We start from the raw sequence: 16,085 nt of genomic DNA on the forward strand, positions 1-16,085 counted from the left end.
ATTTGTATATTTTTAAGATCGTTTTAGTTTATTATCTCTTTTATTATTTCTTTTTTTCCCTTGCACTTTATTCTCTTTGTGCTGTTGTAAAAGTGTGTTTCCCCTCTGGGGATGAATAAACGTATTCTATTGTTCATCTGCAGTACCATTTCTTCTGCTACTAATTTGAATAACGCCTCAAAAAAGAGTATCAGAAAATGCAGAAGTAAAGTGTTGAAATAATTTATTCAAAGACTTATGTACAAACATGACATGTTTCACACTCAAAATGAAAAATCTGATATTTCTTTGTAAATCAATTATTGTTCCATGTTACCACCTGAGGTTTATCTTCCACATCAGATTGTCAAAAGCTGAGCTTACAATGAATCCATCTATATAAAGAATGAAAGTTTTCCTTGAGTCTCAGTATTTCAACATGAGCTGGCTTTGGAGTGAATCAAACAAGATAATGCCGGATAGTAAAATGCTCTAAATAGATACAACCTCACATATTATATGTTGCACAGTGTCAGCTCCAGAGGTTATAAGGTCTTAGGCTGCAGATTGGAATAACTGATTATTCAAGATGCCCTTTTCAAAATAACCTTGTGTGTTTTAAATTCAACACACACACACAACTGTATTTAAGGAAATACTCACACCACTTTAGATACATCACCATTTGGTTGTACTGACTACATATAAAGGGGAAAAAAAATAAACATTTCATGGTAATTCAAGCCCAATTATGTGATTTACTCATAATGACATTTAGCGAAACTTTTTCACTATATTCGTTTAAGCTTCAATAAAGAAGTGACAATTTCACATCAAACATATCTCTGCATAAACAGATAGCACTTTTATGAAACATGTTAATTTTATGTTACCTGCATTTAGTGAAGTAAATAAAATAAAATAGGTCTTATGCTGTGAAAAGAGAAAGAAAATAATCAACGACAGCAAAAATAAGGAAAGACACCTGGGACAAAATGAGTGTTGCTCTGGTCCACAGGGGTGGTCAAGTCGACATTAATGAGGATTCATTTTTACCAGCTTGGCTAGTGACTTTACATCCTTTAAGTCTATGAGCTTGAGTGGAAGTCACCACAAGCTGGTTTTGTTTCCATTTATTCGGATGTTGTGGATGGAAACGACACATCAAACATGGATCACAGGGTTCCTGCACTTGTGTCAAGATTAAGTTACATTGCAGTCCGTTTGTTGTCCGACTTCAATCCGTGTTAATCGTCTCTCCTCTCTTTGATGCAGCTTATTGATAAATATGATCAAAGTATTGAGGTTGAGGATTCTCTTTGACATATTTCTGAATGTACCAGCAGGTGAGGTGAGCTTTCAGGTCCTCCTCCACTACGAAATCCATGGCCGCCTGCCATGATATAAAACACATGATTCAACTTTTATCAGATTAGTAATGTTTGAACTTTTTTTCCGATTAAAATAGACATCACAATGTAGATGAAATGCACCTTCAAAGTCACAGTTGACCAACGAAAGTACAAGAAGCTGCCAACACTTGGCAGGCAAGTGAGGTCGCCAGATGACCAAACTTTTGCCGGCACAAGTTTTGTTTTGTTGTTAAAGCTGTTGGAAATGGCCTCGGCAGAACTATTTGATTTAGAGAAGAAGGCATCACAGTGTGAGACATTTTGCTGAATCGGCTTTGCTTGCGAATCAAGAGCAACAACAAGTATGTCAAGTGAGCGAGTACCAGCCGACATCCCTGACACCCGTGATTGGTAGTAAACAGCACTGAGAAAATCCAAATGTTTATATATTTAAGTTGAAGAGTTTGTTTTTATTTCTACGCTAGTCAGATTCTTATTCTTAGAAAATATGTACATTTTTTTGTTTTTAACTGTTATTAATGTTTGTATCAGTTCGAGTATCAATTGATTTGATTGTATCAAATCTTGTGTTGGGCAAACTTTATAATTATTCATTTATTTTGCCTAGTGAACAATGCAGAAAATAATGCACAAAAATTAAACAAAATTAAACTATTTTTCGACAGATTGTTGGGCCCTATATTACAGTAAATCTAAAACGCAAGTTAATTAATGCTATTTAACGTTTCCTAAAGGGAATGTTTCATAACAAACTTTAGGCACTTATACTGTAGGTGTTATGAGAGGTGTTATTCTCTACCTTGGCCAGATGTTTGGCAATTCCTCTTCCTCTGTAGGCATCTGGCACTTCAGTGTGTTGCAGGTCCACTGTCTTCTTTCCCACATATTCGTACAGGAGAACCGCCCTGTCGTGAGATCCTGAGGCAAGACACACAAGTTATCTCGGCCCTTTTTCCTGGTTTTAAATGTGACTCCGCCCAGTTCACCAAAGTCTCTGAGCTCTTTGACCCAGTTTTGCTGGGAGAAACCAAAAAACAAAATCTGAAGACTAAGACTGTAACAAGTGAAATAGCTTATAACCACAATAATATGATATAAAAAGGTTATTTATAGAGGATCAATAGTCTGATTGTGTGTGTTTGGAAATAAAGTTGCACTTAAACAGGAATAATGTTTGAACTTGAGGGAAATGTGCACTCATATACATTTAGAGAGAACAGGATCACAATGTTGAATGTGCACAGTATATACTTGTCTGCTTTGGATTTATTACGTTTTAAAAGTGCACTCTCGTCACACGTTTTTTGTTTAATTTTGTGAACTTTAATCTGCCCATACGCTCTTTAACAGGTTTGGTTTGAGTGTGTTTAGGGCAAATGTCTTCCCCTGTAGTTTTAAGACATTAATGTTCTAGATTCGACAGATTTAAAAGCTAATTGGTCCAGTTATCACGTGACAATGTGTCTATCTAAAGCACCAATCAACTAACTTTATAATAGGACAACACAATTATGAAACTAGACACCATACAGTTACTATTATCGTAAACTGAGCTGAAGCTAAGGTTAGCTAGCATCTCTGCTATTGTTTACATAGACGCACCGTTGAATCTGATGACAAACTGTCGCCGTTTTTTGTCGTGTTCGACTTGGATCGGAGTGTTGCCTGGGTCGATAGCGTTGGCCGGAGATGCAGGGGCTGCCTGAGCCATCGCTTGAGTGGGCTTCTTGCTACCGAGCCGCGTCGCTAACCTGAAATGGTTTCATGAAAGATGAATCGTGAGAGCCAAACATTTCATGCAGGCAAATCAGCTGTGGGGTCACGTGACAGACGACCAGCCAATCCGCTACAGTGATCTCAGCGAAGGAGAAACAGAAACATTTCAGTTTGTTTTATCAAATATGTTAAATAAAATTAGATTAAATTGACTTATTTTTAATACCTCTTGACCTTCGGGAAATTAGGTTTCCAGTAAAGAGCGGACAATAGAAGGCACAGTAAATTATATAAAAGCAAGAACAAAGAGCAAAGACATAGCAAAGTGCAAATATAAAGTACATCGATCAAAAGGAAATAACACCAAGACCTAAATGGACACAACAATGGAATAACATTATCAAACGTAAGACGCTAATATAACATATAACTATAACATAAGACACTGTATCAACCAAGCTGCATTAAAAAAAAAAAAACACTGTTTAGAACTGAAGTGCACTGGAAATAGTTTTTATTTTTCATTGATGAGTACGACTGAGTATGAGTGCAACTCAAATAATTTTCATTTTATTTTATTACGATAATAAAGTCGTATAAAACAAATACTGCAAATGCTACCAAAAAAAAACAAGTACAGAGAATTGGTTAGTTTACAACCAACAAAACCAATAATAGAGTTCAAACTGACCGTGGAGTTCGCCCAGACCAGTATCCAGTAAATTTGTGTGTTGACAGTCAAGCATCAAGACTAGGAAGACACAGTTTGAACGGTCAAAATGTATTAGAAAAATAAAGGGGAAAAGAAAAAGGAGCAATGTGCAATATTTGAACCTTCAGAAGACACAGCATTATCCGAAGTATGTGAAGTATGTGAAGCAGCAACAAGTGCCCCAATACAAAGAAAATATAATTATATTGGTAAAAAACAAAACCAATGAAGATAATATAACAGTCCATGGATGGTTATATGCTGCTGATGCTGTAAACGAGGTTGAATTAAAAGATGTGTCAGAGACTTAAAAAAAATTGTAAAGGTGGATATGAAAGGAAAAGCCAGGTAAGTGAGTAATCTAAAAGAAACCTACAAATGACGATGTGTGTGAAGGATGATGTTTCTAAATACGTACAATTCCATCTTAATCTTTTATCATCGTCAGGAAGGGTCACATCCAATGATACCTTTAAGCGGACAAAAATGAAAGATCCAACTTCAGATTTTGTTTGTCATTACTTTAAGCGGATGATAGTTGTGAGCAGGCAGAGGCAGTTCATTTTTATAAATCGGGGTGCGGGCGTCTGGTTGGGCAGCTTCTGCGGGTCCTAGTGGGTTTGAAGACCAGCGCGGACCAGAGATCTCAAGTGTCAATCATAGAAGGCACCGCGCAATATTAACCAATCAGAAGCAACGTAAGGCGTCTCTAACTAATCACAACACAACAGCGTTTTAACATTTTAATACAACAATGTCATCCCTTATTTTTACGGCAAATTTCCCAAACTTCGTTTGAAAATAGGAAATCAACTTCCGTCTTTCAAATTAAGAGCCGCGCGTCAGCTGCCCTATAGTCCTTCATTACAAGGGTCATACTCTGTACAGTTTCAAATGCACATTTGTTATAATTTATTCATTGTCTCTAATTCAATATTTTATTCATCAAATTATTGTTTCGAACATATTTTAAATTCTCACCAAGTTAATAGGTTTCAGATTTAAATGGCAAAATTAAGATGTGATAAATCAATACTTTCCATGGGTAACAATCATGGACTGGATCTTCTTGAAGATATTGACTATCCCACAGAATATCATATCAGTTGAATTTAGAATTTCGAGAAATTGATAATTAAATCATAATATTGTAGCTGGGACACATGTAATCGTCAAAGATTACTTAAGCGCACAGTCCGATCAGTATGTGACACTGGCCAGATGACAGTAGATCTGATGTTGCTCACAGTAGTACAAGGGGCTGCTCAGTGATATGTTGGATTTGCTCAGATGCCCAAAATTAGAGGGAAGATCGGTCACATCAAAGACCTACTCAAGAGACTTATTTAAAAAGACTCACCCTGATCGGCACCCAATACGCAGAATTCAGGAAATATTGACGAACCACGGAGGAAACTTGTGGTCAGTGAGGAAAGTAGAGAGTGCACAGCCTTTATCAACCTACTGGGTCTAAACGCATGGCGATGACAATGTTTTAGTTTTCAGCAAAGACTGTGGGACAGGTCATGTCAGAGGAAGGCTATCAAATAAACCCAAACGTGATTTAAATTGTTTAGGCTCTGAAGAAATACCGTGAAGTCCACAAACCGTTACAGCAATGATGTTATTTCCTTTGATCTGTGCTATTTAGATTTGCTCTTTGTTCTTGCTTTTATGAAACTTGTTGTACCTTCTACCGTGTACTGGAAATCTAATTTCCTGAAGGAGATTTCAGAGGGATTATTAAAGTCTACAGATCTTTCATCACTGACTTTTCAATAATTGCTAAACCTCTGTATGATTTATTATAACACCAGACACACGAAAATGGTCGTCCTTCACAGTTGCCACCATCTTAGTCAGTAAAATAGACAGACGTTCATCAGCAGATATTGGAACGACTGGTAGAGACACTGTCAGGCCCTCCAATTATGGCATATGAAGATTTTGAGAAGCTCTTCGTCCTACACATTGATACATCAGAGGAAGGATTGGGGTCTGTGCTGTCTCAACGTCAAGCAGCATTATTGAGAATGATCAGATATGGATAGAGCACTCACTCCAGCAGAAAGAAATTACAGATTGCACAGGAAAGCTGGAACTATTCTGTGACTTTCTCTTTCATGCTCCCCCACTTCAATGACAATAACCCCTGAAATAAGTGATGAAGGCAGCAAAATTGAATCTGGTGGGTCATCGATGGGTGTCAGAACTACAGAATTTTACTTTACTTTGAAACATCCCCTAGTATTGTAATCCGTGATGCTGAACCTTTCTGGTTCGTCGCCAAGATAAAATTGACAAAATAAAATGTTGGGTCACGTTAATAAATTATAAGAATAAGAAGAAGTGGGCCATGAACAGTAATATTGGGGGCAGGATATATTTCATTGTCGTTTTATAAGATGGATATTTTTGATTATAATTTATGTTTACTTAACGTAACTTTAAAATAAACGCAATTTTAAACGCCTGAGTTTTGTTTAAGGTAAATCAAGATCACATGAGTAACCGTGTCGTAATCCAGCAAGGACTCAACTTAATCCCTAAAGTGCTCTGTCCACACTACCTGGGATTACTGAATACTCTGAGACTTCTACATACTGTGTTTGTTTTTTTCTCAAATTGGAAATAGTTAGTCGTCCAATCAAAAGTTTTCATTATCTTCAAAGCCTTTTTTGTCGTCAAGAATAGGAGATCCTTTCTTGAACCTGTGGAAAAGATGTCCAAGAAGCCAAGGTAAGCAAGTTCCTTAAAAAAACATTAGGGAAAAATGTATCTTTTATTTTTATTGTATAAAGAATCCAGATATAGCAACATTTGTAGCTTGCTTTCTTGAATCTTTCCTTTTTCAAAATTACAATGAAATGACATGTTTTGGAGAAATACAGGTTATTTTTTCAATTTTCATTTTAAAACCAAACTTTTACTTCTGTAAACATTTGTGATTGTTGACTTGTTACTATGAAATATGTTCAGAGTTTATCTGCTGCTTTCTTTATACAGTAGTAAAGAATATAGACTTAAGTAAATTTCAACAAATCTAAATGAAAAAGAAACTGTTTTTATTATTTCTCCTGAGAAGTGAGTTTAAACAGCTAACGGATGCTACCTGTACTCAGGTCAGACTCATTCCCAAATACAGAATGAACTATGACTCAACAACCCCCTGAATGTGACTTAAAAACTGACATTAGTACAAAAATCTATGAGACATGTTTTTGCTATAGTTTAACTGGGAGAACCAGGAGAAAATAATAGAAGCAAAATAGGATTTGATTGTTGAGTTTTGCAAAGTAAGCATGAAAGAGATTATTTTAAATGTAACACATAATGTTAAAAAATGAACAGTTTAACGTTTTCACTGCCTCAATTAATGATCAGTTTTAGCCCTTTCTCTTACATGAGGTGGCCGGAGCCTGTGAACATGAAGACCAACAAGCCGGGGCAGAAGAGAGCAGGAAAGGCGAGTCTGCGCTGAGCACATTTGGGCTGTTAAAAGAAAATTGAACTGTCTCCTTTTTTGCTATGACTGCATTCAGGTTGATTTATAAATGAGTTAATAGTTGAGATGGGAAGAGGGCAGTTAAATCCTGCACAAGGCGCACAGTCAGGAGTCTTAAGCCATTTTATAATTGATTCTGTGTCGTGTCGTCTAGTCTAAAATTGATAGCCACTGCAGCCCATGTGGTTGCATCTCTGTAACGGAGAACAACACAACGGTGACCAAGTGTTGAAGAGGTGTGGACTGTGATGGCAGAGTCAGTCAGATGGCACTTAAGCAAATTAAGAGATCTCCAGGATTAAAAAAAGTGTCTAGTGGAGACACGAATGAATGTGTCAAGGGGTTCAGGGATTAGCTGTGGAAGGTGTGATTTTATTTTTTTGCTGAAATTGTTTACAGTATTTAATGATCCTTTTCTGACATGTGAAGGACCAAGTGATGTTGCCGGTGCACAGCAGGGGCAACTCTAGCCGCAGCACTTTGATCCCAAGTGTTGCTTTTGGAAGTTCTAGCTTCAGCAGCCGGACAGACGAGTCAGGGGAGAGAGGAGAATATCACAGTAATGGACCCCCCTTAAACCCATCCATACCACCCCCACGCCTGGCAAGCAGCCACAGCTTCTCATCCCTCCACAACTCCTCCTTTCCTGCTGCACCCTTCATGAGGAGAAGTCGTTCACTCAGCAGACAGGACCATCGACACGCCAGAGACGGTGAAACCACATCATCATTTTCATCAAACCTCTGAGTTTTCTTACCACGATTCCTTCTGGAACAGATTCTGGATCTAGAGCACATTTACGGAGACGCCACCTGTTGGACAACAAGTTCCTAAATAGTGGCCATCTGTCGTCTTCTGATGAACAACTCAGGTTTGTTACTTATGGAGATACAATGGCTGTAAAAATCTGGACGATGCAGAATGTTTTAAGGTCATATCTTCGGTCATTACAGGGATAAGAAAGGCCAAAGTTTTGATGAAAACGCTGAAACCAGCAGCATGTCGGGACAATCCTTGTCTTCTCCTTGTGCAAAACATTCCAGCAGCAAAGTAAAGAAGCAGGTAAATATGTTTTAACAGCTAAAGATTTTGAGAAACATTTGATGATGCATAAATACAGTTTTCTATTTTTCATAAAATGATACACTGTTATAGTAAATCTAATGTTTTTGTAAAACGATCATCACCCACAAAAAATATTTTTAAAATCAAAAAATAAGTTGTTTCTCCTTTCAACACTGGATGTTTAATAACACTTTATTATCAAATCTATTTAATTAACCAAAAAATTTAAGTTTGAGATAATTCAATTATTTTTTGCATTTGAAATATAATTAATACCAAAGAGCTCAATAATGCGGCCGATCGCAGTAGTGTTCCACAACTCACAACACACAACAGCGAAGAAGAAGTTGACAGTTTGTCGAACCCATTTCACAGACGAAAGATGGCGTCTACACTCTCTGCTCAATGACCTCTGGTATGAAACGAAACTGGGTTCGAGCCGTGTTGAAGAATGTGAGGACAAGTCCGACACGTGACATCACCAGGTTACACCGACTCAATAATTGTCGGATAAGACGTACCAACTACTCTAGCTGTAGAACAGTTTAATTTGCAACAAAATGACTTGTTTTAATTATGTTCGGTCCTCAGCTCGCCACCCAAGGAGCATGCATGCTGCGAGCCGTTCAGCCTTCAGGAACACAAAATTAGTTCTTGTAAAGAAGAATGTCCACCACCACCAGAGACAGTGGAGGAAATCAAACAGCCGTCTCAGGTGGAGACGAGTGGCCCTGTGAGTTCTGAATCCGCCTCTCCACTTTGCTCCATCACCTCATCGTTAGCCTCTCCTGCTACACCTCCTACTACCTACCAACCTCCTCTTCAGGAGAACACCCAAGAGTCTCCTCCACTTAATAAAACCAGCATTGAAGACGTGGTCATTGGTGAGTCAGCACACAACTGCATGCACGATGTCACCTGTTGATCATTATTTTCTAACCAACCGCAGTGAGAGACACAGAAACACAGGTGGAAGGAAGTAGTAATCTCCAATCCACAAATCTGCTTCCAGAGGAGGAAGTTGCATGTGACCAGTTGCAGTTAGCAAACTGCGGTAGTGATTGTGTGGAAGAGAATGACAAACTACCTTGTGGAAGACTACACAAAGAGGTGCGTTCCCGTGTAGTACTCACAGACCATAACGTATTTGACTTTCACAGAACAGTTGGAAATGAAAAGTATTGCTGATCCAAAACTTTACTTGAGAAAGTCTGAAAATTGTAAAAGTGATAAATATTAGTATTTTTACTTTACATTTGATGTAATTTCCAAAGCAACTGTGATGACAATCAATTATCTAAATAAATAAAATGAACATAAAATAAAAAATAATTTTATTTTGATGCAAATATCATCCGTGACTAGAAGAATTGCATTTCCAGAAGAAAGTGCAGTGTGAATGCTGAATCTGATTCATCTGTAAACTGAAATGCTTGAAAGTATTTGACTAGTGTTGTAAGTAAAATGAGTGGAAAAAGTTAAATGATGGCAAAAAGGAGAAAGACTAATATTAGACATTGAAATAAACTTAAAAAGGTTGCGAAGAAGAAAAAGAAGGAGAAGAAGAATAAAAAAAGAAAGAGAAGAAGAAAAAAGAAGTAGAAGAAGTAGTAGAAGTAGGAGTAGAATTAATAGCAGAAGTAGAAGTTGTTGTAGAAGTGGTATAATTAGTAGTAGAAGTAGAAGTAGTAAAATGAGTAGTAGAAGTAGTAGTAACATTAGTAGTAGAAGTAGAGGTAAGAGTAGTATTATTGAAAGTAAGTAGAAAAGGGTTTTTAAAGTTGAATGAAGTTTCTAGGTGTGAGTAGATGAATGTACCGGAAAGTCAAAGTGGAAGGAGTTGAAACACGAGTTTCCAGCTGAGTTGATAAACGTTTGATTTGCTAAATTGGGATAAAATTTGTTGGAGAAGATGCAGTACAAAATGTAATCTGAAGAGAAAAAGTGGAACTTATGTTTCACACCAAATGGAGAGGAGAGTGTGAAGAGCAAATAAATAAAATGTAGTATTCCAGTATGATATATGTACTTTTAAAAGTATAGGAGGCTATTGACATACAGCAACAAAGGCCAATTTAACTTTAAATTATATTTTTTTTAAATATTTAAATATGAATATCAATTTCAAACATCACTCTCTCAACAGATGGATCACTCAGCCTTTAAGTTATCGTCGGACAAAACATTTCATCAGCTGCAGAAAATCAACCACGATCTTCGCTGTAAGCTGGAGGCGGAAAAGAAAATTAATGTCGAAGCCAGGGAAGCAGAGTTAAGGAGACGCGTGGATCTACTAGCTCAACAAGCTCAGATGCTGGTCACAGGAGACGCCACTGCACTCGCACAGGTTCAGGTGGAGCAGGAACGACAGCGCTTTTATGACCAGAGAGCTCAGTGGGAGCAGAGGGTCAACCACTCGGAGGCCCAGCTGAGCATCAGCGAACAGCAGAGGAAAGAGTCGGAGCTTCTTTCTGGGGAACTGAAGCGGGAAGTACAACATAACAAAGAGGAGATGACAGAGCTGCATGGTCAGCTTCATGACGTCATGTTAAAACTGCAAGACAACGAGAAAACAAAGGCAGAGAAAGAGTCTCGTCTGCAGAAACATCTCATGCTTCTTCAGGCCAGTCAGGAGAGAGAGAGGATGAGTTTCTTTGCTAATCTTGCCAAGGCGGAGCAGACGGCTGTAGGTCTTCAGGACAGGCTGGACAAAGCTGAGCAACAGGTAGAACGTTTAAACCAAACTCAGTCACTAAGTAAAGAAATCGAAGATGCTCAGCAACAGCTCAGGGAGGAGCTCGGATGCACCGTCTCCGCCATGCAACGTCTGCGGAGTGAGAAAGAGAGAGTCGACACACATTGTCTAGACCTGCAGACGCAGCTCTCAGAGGCGGAGGAGGTGGTGAGCAAACTGCAAAACCGCTTAAAAACCGATGAGACGCAGTACTACAACCTGGAGCACTCGTACGAGAGAGTCTCTGAGGAGCTGCAGCTAGCTCTGGGAAAGGTGCACCAGAGGGAGGCTGAAACTCAAGAGATGCGAGAATGTTATGAAAGACTCTTGGATAGGAAGGAACAAGAGCTCAGCGAGGTGCTACTGAAGATGGAGGTGCTGGGAAACACTCTGGAGGAGACTGAGGTCAAACTAAATGATGCTTTGGAGACTAAAGAGGATCTTGAAGATGGTGTTGCCGAGGTGAATGCTGACCTATCAGACCAGACAGCTGCAGGTGACGACCCACAAAGGTTCATGGCTGTGATCAAATTCCTCGAAAGCAAGTTGTTCATCACAGAAGAGAAGCTGAAGGACATCACGCAAAGACTGGAGGAGGAGACCAGCAACACTGACCCACAACTTCACTCAAGGCTGACCCAGAGCAGAGCAGCTGCACAACATCTCAGTCTGCTGCTTCACAGCCAAACCAGACAGAGTCAGAACTTCGCCCAGGACATAGAGATCCAGAGCAGAGTGCTTGTTGGGAGGTTCCAGGTCGCCCTGAACAACCTTCAAGCCTGCAGGGAGAATCTTCCATCAAGTTATAACAGCACTTCATTTAACGTGGCGGACTTCGAGCGACAGCTGGCTGATGTTGTGACTTGTTTAATGCAGGGGAAGAAAGTCGCAGAAAAGCAGCAGAAGCAGTCAATTCAGGCCATCAGAGATGAAGATAGAATCCTTCAGGAAATGACCACAGTTGCAACGAGAAACAGCCTCGCTGACTCAGGTGTGGGTTGGAGGTTGAATACAGAGAGAGTAATCGTGGAGGAAATACTGGCTGTGCTCCAGAATGGTTTTGGGCTGCAGGTGTTAGCAACACAAGCGGGAGACGTGACACAGAGGTACAAGTCTATAACCTCTCAATTATTCGCTCTGAAAGAGTCAGGAGTGGCAGGACATGACGCTCCAGAGAGAGCCATCAGAAGAGTCTGCACAGAGGCTGAGCTGGTTTATGCCACCTTCAAACTCCAGCAGCAGTTTGACACTCAGCAGGAAGCATCAAACAACAAGACTCAAACGAAGAAATCATCAGAACAGGACTACGCAGAAGCAGACAGAACGTCTTTAGAAGAAGATCCTGACTGCTTAAAGAGAATTTTAACTGGGCTCAGAGGGCGGGCTAACCTGTTGGAGACCCTCAGTGAGAGGCTGGCAGCAGACAGCAGGTGTGATGTGAGCAGAAACTGGGAGGATATGAGTGACAGCTGGTTGCTCGAGGAAGCAAAGTGGATTTATCTGTCGAACAGGTTGTACGTAGATTTTGACACACAACTGAAAAAACACAAGCAGCAGACGGCCTCACTAACATGTGAGCTTGAGTCCCTTAAGAAGACTGTTTGTGATCTACACCAGAACAACCAAGGTCTCAAAGATCAGCTGAAACAGGCCCAGCAAAATATCACATCAGGGGAGACCGGCAACCACATACTACTGGAAGACTTGAAGGGAATCCAGGATAACCAGGAGCAGCGGACGAAAACATTGGAAATGGAATTTCAGAAGAAGATACAAAAGCTGCAGCAGATTCATGAGGAAGAAATGAAACACTTGCTCAAGTGCTGCGTGTCTAAAGAGAGAAGTGACAACTACTGCAAAGAAGGACTGACTGAGAGTGACTCCTTTTCCTCACCAGAACTAAGAGATGTTGGCTTGCAAGATATCAGAAAACTCGAGGTACTTGACAACTATAACAGGGGAGGAAAACTAAATGTATGAAAGAAGGTCTTGTACGCCTACAAAGCTGAAAATGAAATGATAATTTGGTCTTTCTCTCTATGAAGGTCTGTGTTTACTTCACTATATGTTAAACATAATTATTTTATGATTATTTAGCCTAATTAATGTGGTCATAGTGCATTGTACTTGAGACCTTCACAGAAAGCTTCACCAATAATTTGAATAATAATCGTTAAAGGATCAAACAGAAGATGCATTTCTTCATTCACTTATCTAATCTCAAACAGAATCTGAAAAGTAATAATAATTGTGTTTTTTAAGTGTTTTATACACTTTACTTAATCTATTTCGGAAACAATTTACAGAATTTTGTCAGATGAAAGCCTTAACTCTGTATTTGTTAACTGACAGAAGATGCACAGATATCTGATGTCAGATCTGCAGCAGCAGCACCAGATGCAGGTGGAGGCTCTTCAGAGGGAGAAAGAACAACTTCTACAGGAGGAGACGTCAGCCACGATGGCAGGTAAAAGTATTTTATTTGTTAAGCTAATGACATGAAAATGAATTTGTCTTGGTCATATCACTTCTAATCCGTGGCAATTCTTCTAAATTGTTTCATCTCATGAAGTGGCATCTGTGCACCAGGTCAAATCCCTATATACACTATATAGTGTGTTAAAGCCCAGCACTGCTCATGACGTCAATGTCAATTACCATCTCACTTTGGAGGTTAATGCTGTATCACCTAACCTTACATGTCCCGTACAGCCTGAAGACGACACTTAGCTGCTGCGTAACCTATCACAAAGTGTAAAGTGGATTTTTGTTGGTTATGTTGCAGCCATGGTTGCGATGAAAAGAGCACACAAGGAAGAACTGGAGAAGAGTCGATGTTCCCGAGACATCCTGGAGACTAAGGACCTCTCACAAGTTCAACTTGAATATGAGTAAGTTGAAACTCAAGTTTTTACCTTCGTAATCCTGATATTGTAAATTACTATTACATTGAATACATCATCTCGCTCGGAATGATGCATGTTCTGTGCTCTAGGAAAAGGATCCAGCTACTTCATCAGGAGCTGGAGTTGTTGTCACTTCAGCACACTCAGAAATGCCTAGAGAACTCTCAGCTGTGCCAGGAGCTGCAAGGCCAGAGGAACTCCTTGATGCAGTACCAGAAGGAGAACAAAGAACTCAAAAAGAACCAGGTATGAAACAGAAACAAACTTATGATTCACTTCATTAATGAAAAGAATTTCATGTTGTGAAAAACGTATTGTTCTTAGAGGGAGGATAATGAAACAGCTCATTGCCACGTCTCTGTTAATGGAAAACATGGAGGCTCGCAGATGAACCACTACTATGAGATGGAGGTAAGTGTGATGACAGCAGGAGATTGTCTACATGAATCATTTGAAGAGGGACAGGATAATTAGTTAAGAATTCATTGAGAAAGAAGAAACAATGTAAAGTACATTCAGCATGCTAACTTAGCCAATATGGAGAATTTTTTGGGTAGTTCTTAAAAGAGCTAAGCAAGCAATTGGCAGCAATCAGAAGCAATACAATTGAGTAATACAACATTAAAATCTACTTGAATCCTGAAAGAGCTACATTAAACCATCAAAACCCTCTATTGCTTGTTTATCTACCGTAATAGCAACATGACGATCAAATAACTCTAATGCTGTGATAATATATATCGAGTGAATAGAATTACATGATTCAAATGAATGATTAAATACGTTTTTGAAAATCTAACATCAATGTTCAACTACGCAGATGATTCTGAGGGCGAAGGAGGCAGAGATGAAGTTCCTCAACCAGGAAGCTCAATCCCTGAGGGACGATCTGAAATTAGCTAGAAAGGTTTGTTGATCTGGAAATATACAGTATTAAATGTACTCTTTCCATCAAGACAAAACATTTATGCTTCTAAAATCCAACACAAACCTGCTACATCTGAAAATCTTCTCTCCACTCTTCATCGTTCTTGGTTCACAGGATAAAATCTACGCCCAAAACAAACTTGAATCGTTCTATTTAACCAACCTTGTTGATGCACAACAAGACAGATGTGAAGACTCAGAGGACCCCACCGCTTGGTCTGATGGCAGAGAAACCTACATGAGCAGCTCTGGTGAGAATCGTTATAATTGGGGTTATTGTCATCTAATAAAGTTTTAAGAATATTGACTAGAACTTCCAAAACAAAAAAAGCAATAAACAAGACTGAAAATTATTCTTTGCCAGATTGTTTGCAAATGATGAAGGCTATGGTTGGATTAAGATCCTGATTTTTCTCCCTGGTAACTTAAAACTGAACTTAACTTAAACTGAAAACATATTTAAAGTAGTAGAAAATTATATTGTATGACCCACTACTGTTTAATTTAAAAATATATATATTTGTTGGATTATATGGTGTGATAAATCTGTGGGTCTATGTGTGTCATTTCTAATGTGTTGTCAGAAGAAACTTTAACAGATGCCAACAACAAGTCTCCATTGAGGACGAAGGATAAAAAGGCTCTAACACAACTCATCAGAGGAGTGAGCTCAAAGGTACACAGTACAATACAATATACATGGTCAGGAGAGAGGCCAATATGGAGAAGCAATAATCCCCTCTATGTCGAGCACTTGCACAAACAATTGTATTTATCACTTCTACTTAACAAATGACATAGAAATTTACGTTCGGTGTTTAAAACAATACATGACAAAAAAGACTGACTTCTAATGACATCTTGTGTTTTTCTTGCAGAAGTTGACAGAAGGCCTCTCTCCCCAAGAGCGGATGAATTTGTTTGAGACAGAGTTCTGAAATAAAGAACTTTCCGATATCAACATGCGGGATGTGAAATAAATTCTTAAATTCTTTATTATTTTCCAACTTTGAGGAAGAGCAGATTATGTTTTCATGGGGCAACTATTGTCGCAGTTACACTAGAGTGCCTCTAGAGGGAGACACTTACATAGTTTTCTAACTATTCTACTCAATAAAAAAGCAGCTTTCATCATGTGAAATCCCATTTAATGTTTGTGTGGTTGTAA

The 16,085-nt window shown here is 38.9% G+C and overlaps 2 protein-coding genes across 2 annotated transcripts; one reads left to right on the top strand and one right to left on the bottom strand.

Moving 5' to 3' along the window:
* Positions 1-206: 206 nt before the first annotated feature.
* On the bottom strand, positions 207-3,147 carry natd1 (protein NATD1). Its single transcript, XM_087808349.1, has 3 exons — positions 2,955-3,147; positions 2,152-2,270; positions 207-1,372 (listed from the first exon to the last, which is right to left on the bottom strand). Exons 1-3 carry the CDS (start codon positions 3,061-3,063, stop codon positions 1,256-1,258), a joined length of 345 nt encoding a protein of 114 aa, XP_087664475.1. The 5' UTR covers positions 3,064-3,147; the 3' UTR covers positions 207-1,255.
* A 3,355-nt stretch (positions 3,148-6,502) lies between these two features.
* On the top strand, positions 6,503-15,879 carry LOC148065537 (uncharacterized). The gene is made up of 18 exons (XM_087808393.1): positions 6,503-6,519; positions 7,165-7,246; positions 7,715-7,997; positions 8,063-8,156; positions 8,239-8,347; positions 8,726-8,835; positions 8,942-9,190; positions 9,244-9,263; positions 9,300-9,460; positions 10,497-13,022; positions 13,437-13,551; positions 13,870-13,975; positions 14,080-14,236; positions 14,315-14,401; positions 14,811-14,897; positions 15,033-15,168; positions 15,502-15,593; positions 15,796-15,879. Exons 1-18 carry the CDS (start codon positions 6,503-6,505, stop codon positions 15,853-15,855), a joined length of 4,491 nt encoding a protein of 1,496 aa, XP_087664519.1. The 3' UTR covers positions 15,856-15,879.
* The last annotated feature ends 206 nt before the right edge of the window (positions 15,880-16,085 follow it).

The sequence above is a fragment of the Callionymus lyra genome, chromosome 15 (genome assembly GCF_982586985.1).
Source record: "Callionymus lyra chromosome 15, fCalLyr1.hap1.1, whole genome shotgun sequence".
NCBI lineage: Eukaryota > Metazoa > Chordata > Actinopteri > Syngnathiformes > Callionymidae > Callionymus > Callionymus lyra.

Bases quoted from the DNA above. Each gene is read 5' to 3' on its own strand.
- LOC148065537 (XM_087808393.1), top strand. The intron at 7,247-7,714 runs GCGAGTCTGCGC...TGACATGTGAAG, and splicing joins GGCAGAAGAGAGCAGGAAAG to GACCAAGTGATGTTGCCGGT. The intron at 14,402-14,810 runs GTAAGTGTGATG...TCAACTACGCAG, and splicing joins ACCACTACTATGAGATGGAG to ATGATTCTGAGGGCGAAGGA.
- natd1 (XM_087808349.1), bottom strand. From the start codon at position 3,063: ATGGCTCAGGCAGCCCCTGCATCTCCGGCCAACGCTATCGACCCAGGC. The intron at 2,271-2,954 runs GTGCGTCTATGT...GTCTTGCCTCAG, and splicing joins GTTTGTCATCAGATTCAACG to GATCTCACGACAGGGCGGTT. The intron at 1,373-2,151 runs GTAGAGAATAAC...ATATCATGGCAG, and splicing joins TTGCCAAACATCTGGCCAAG to GCGGCCATGGATTTCGTAGT.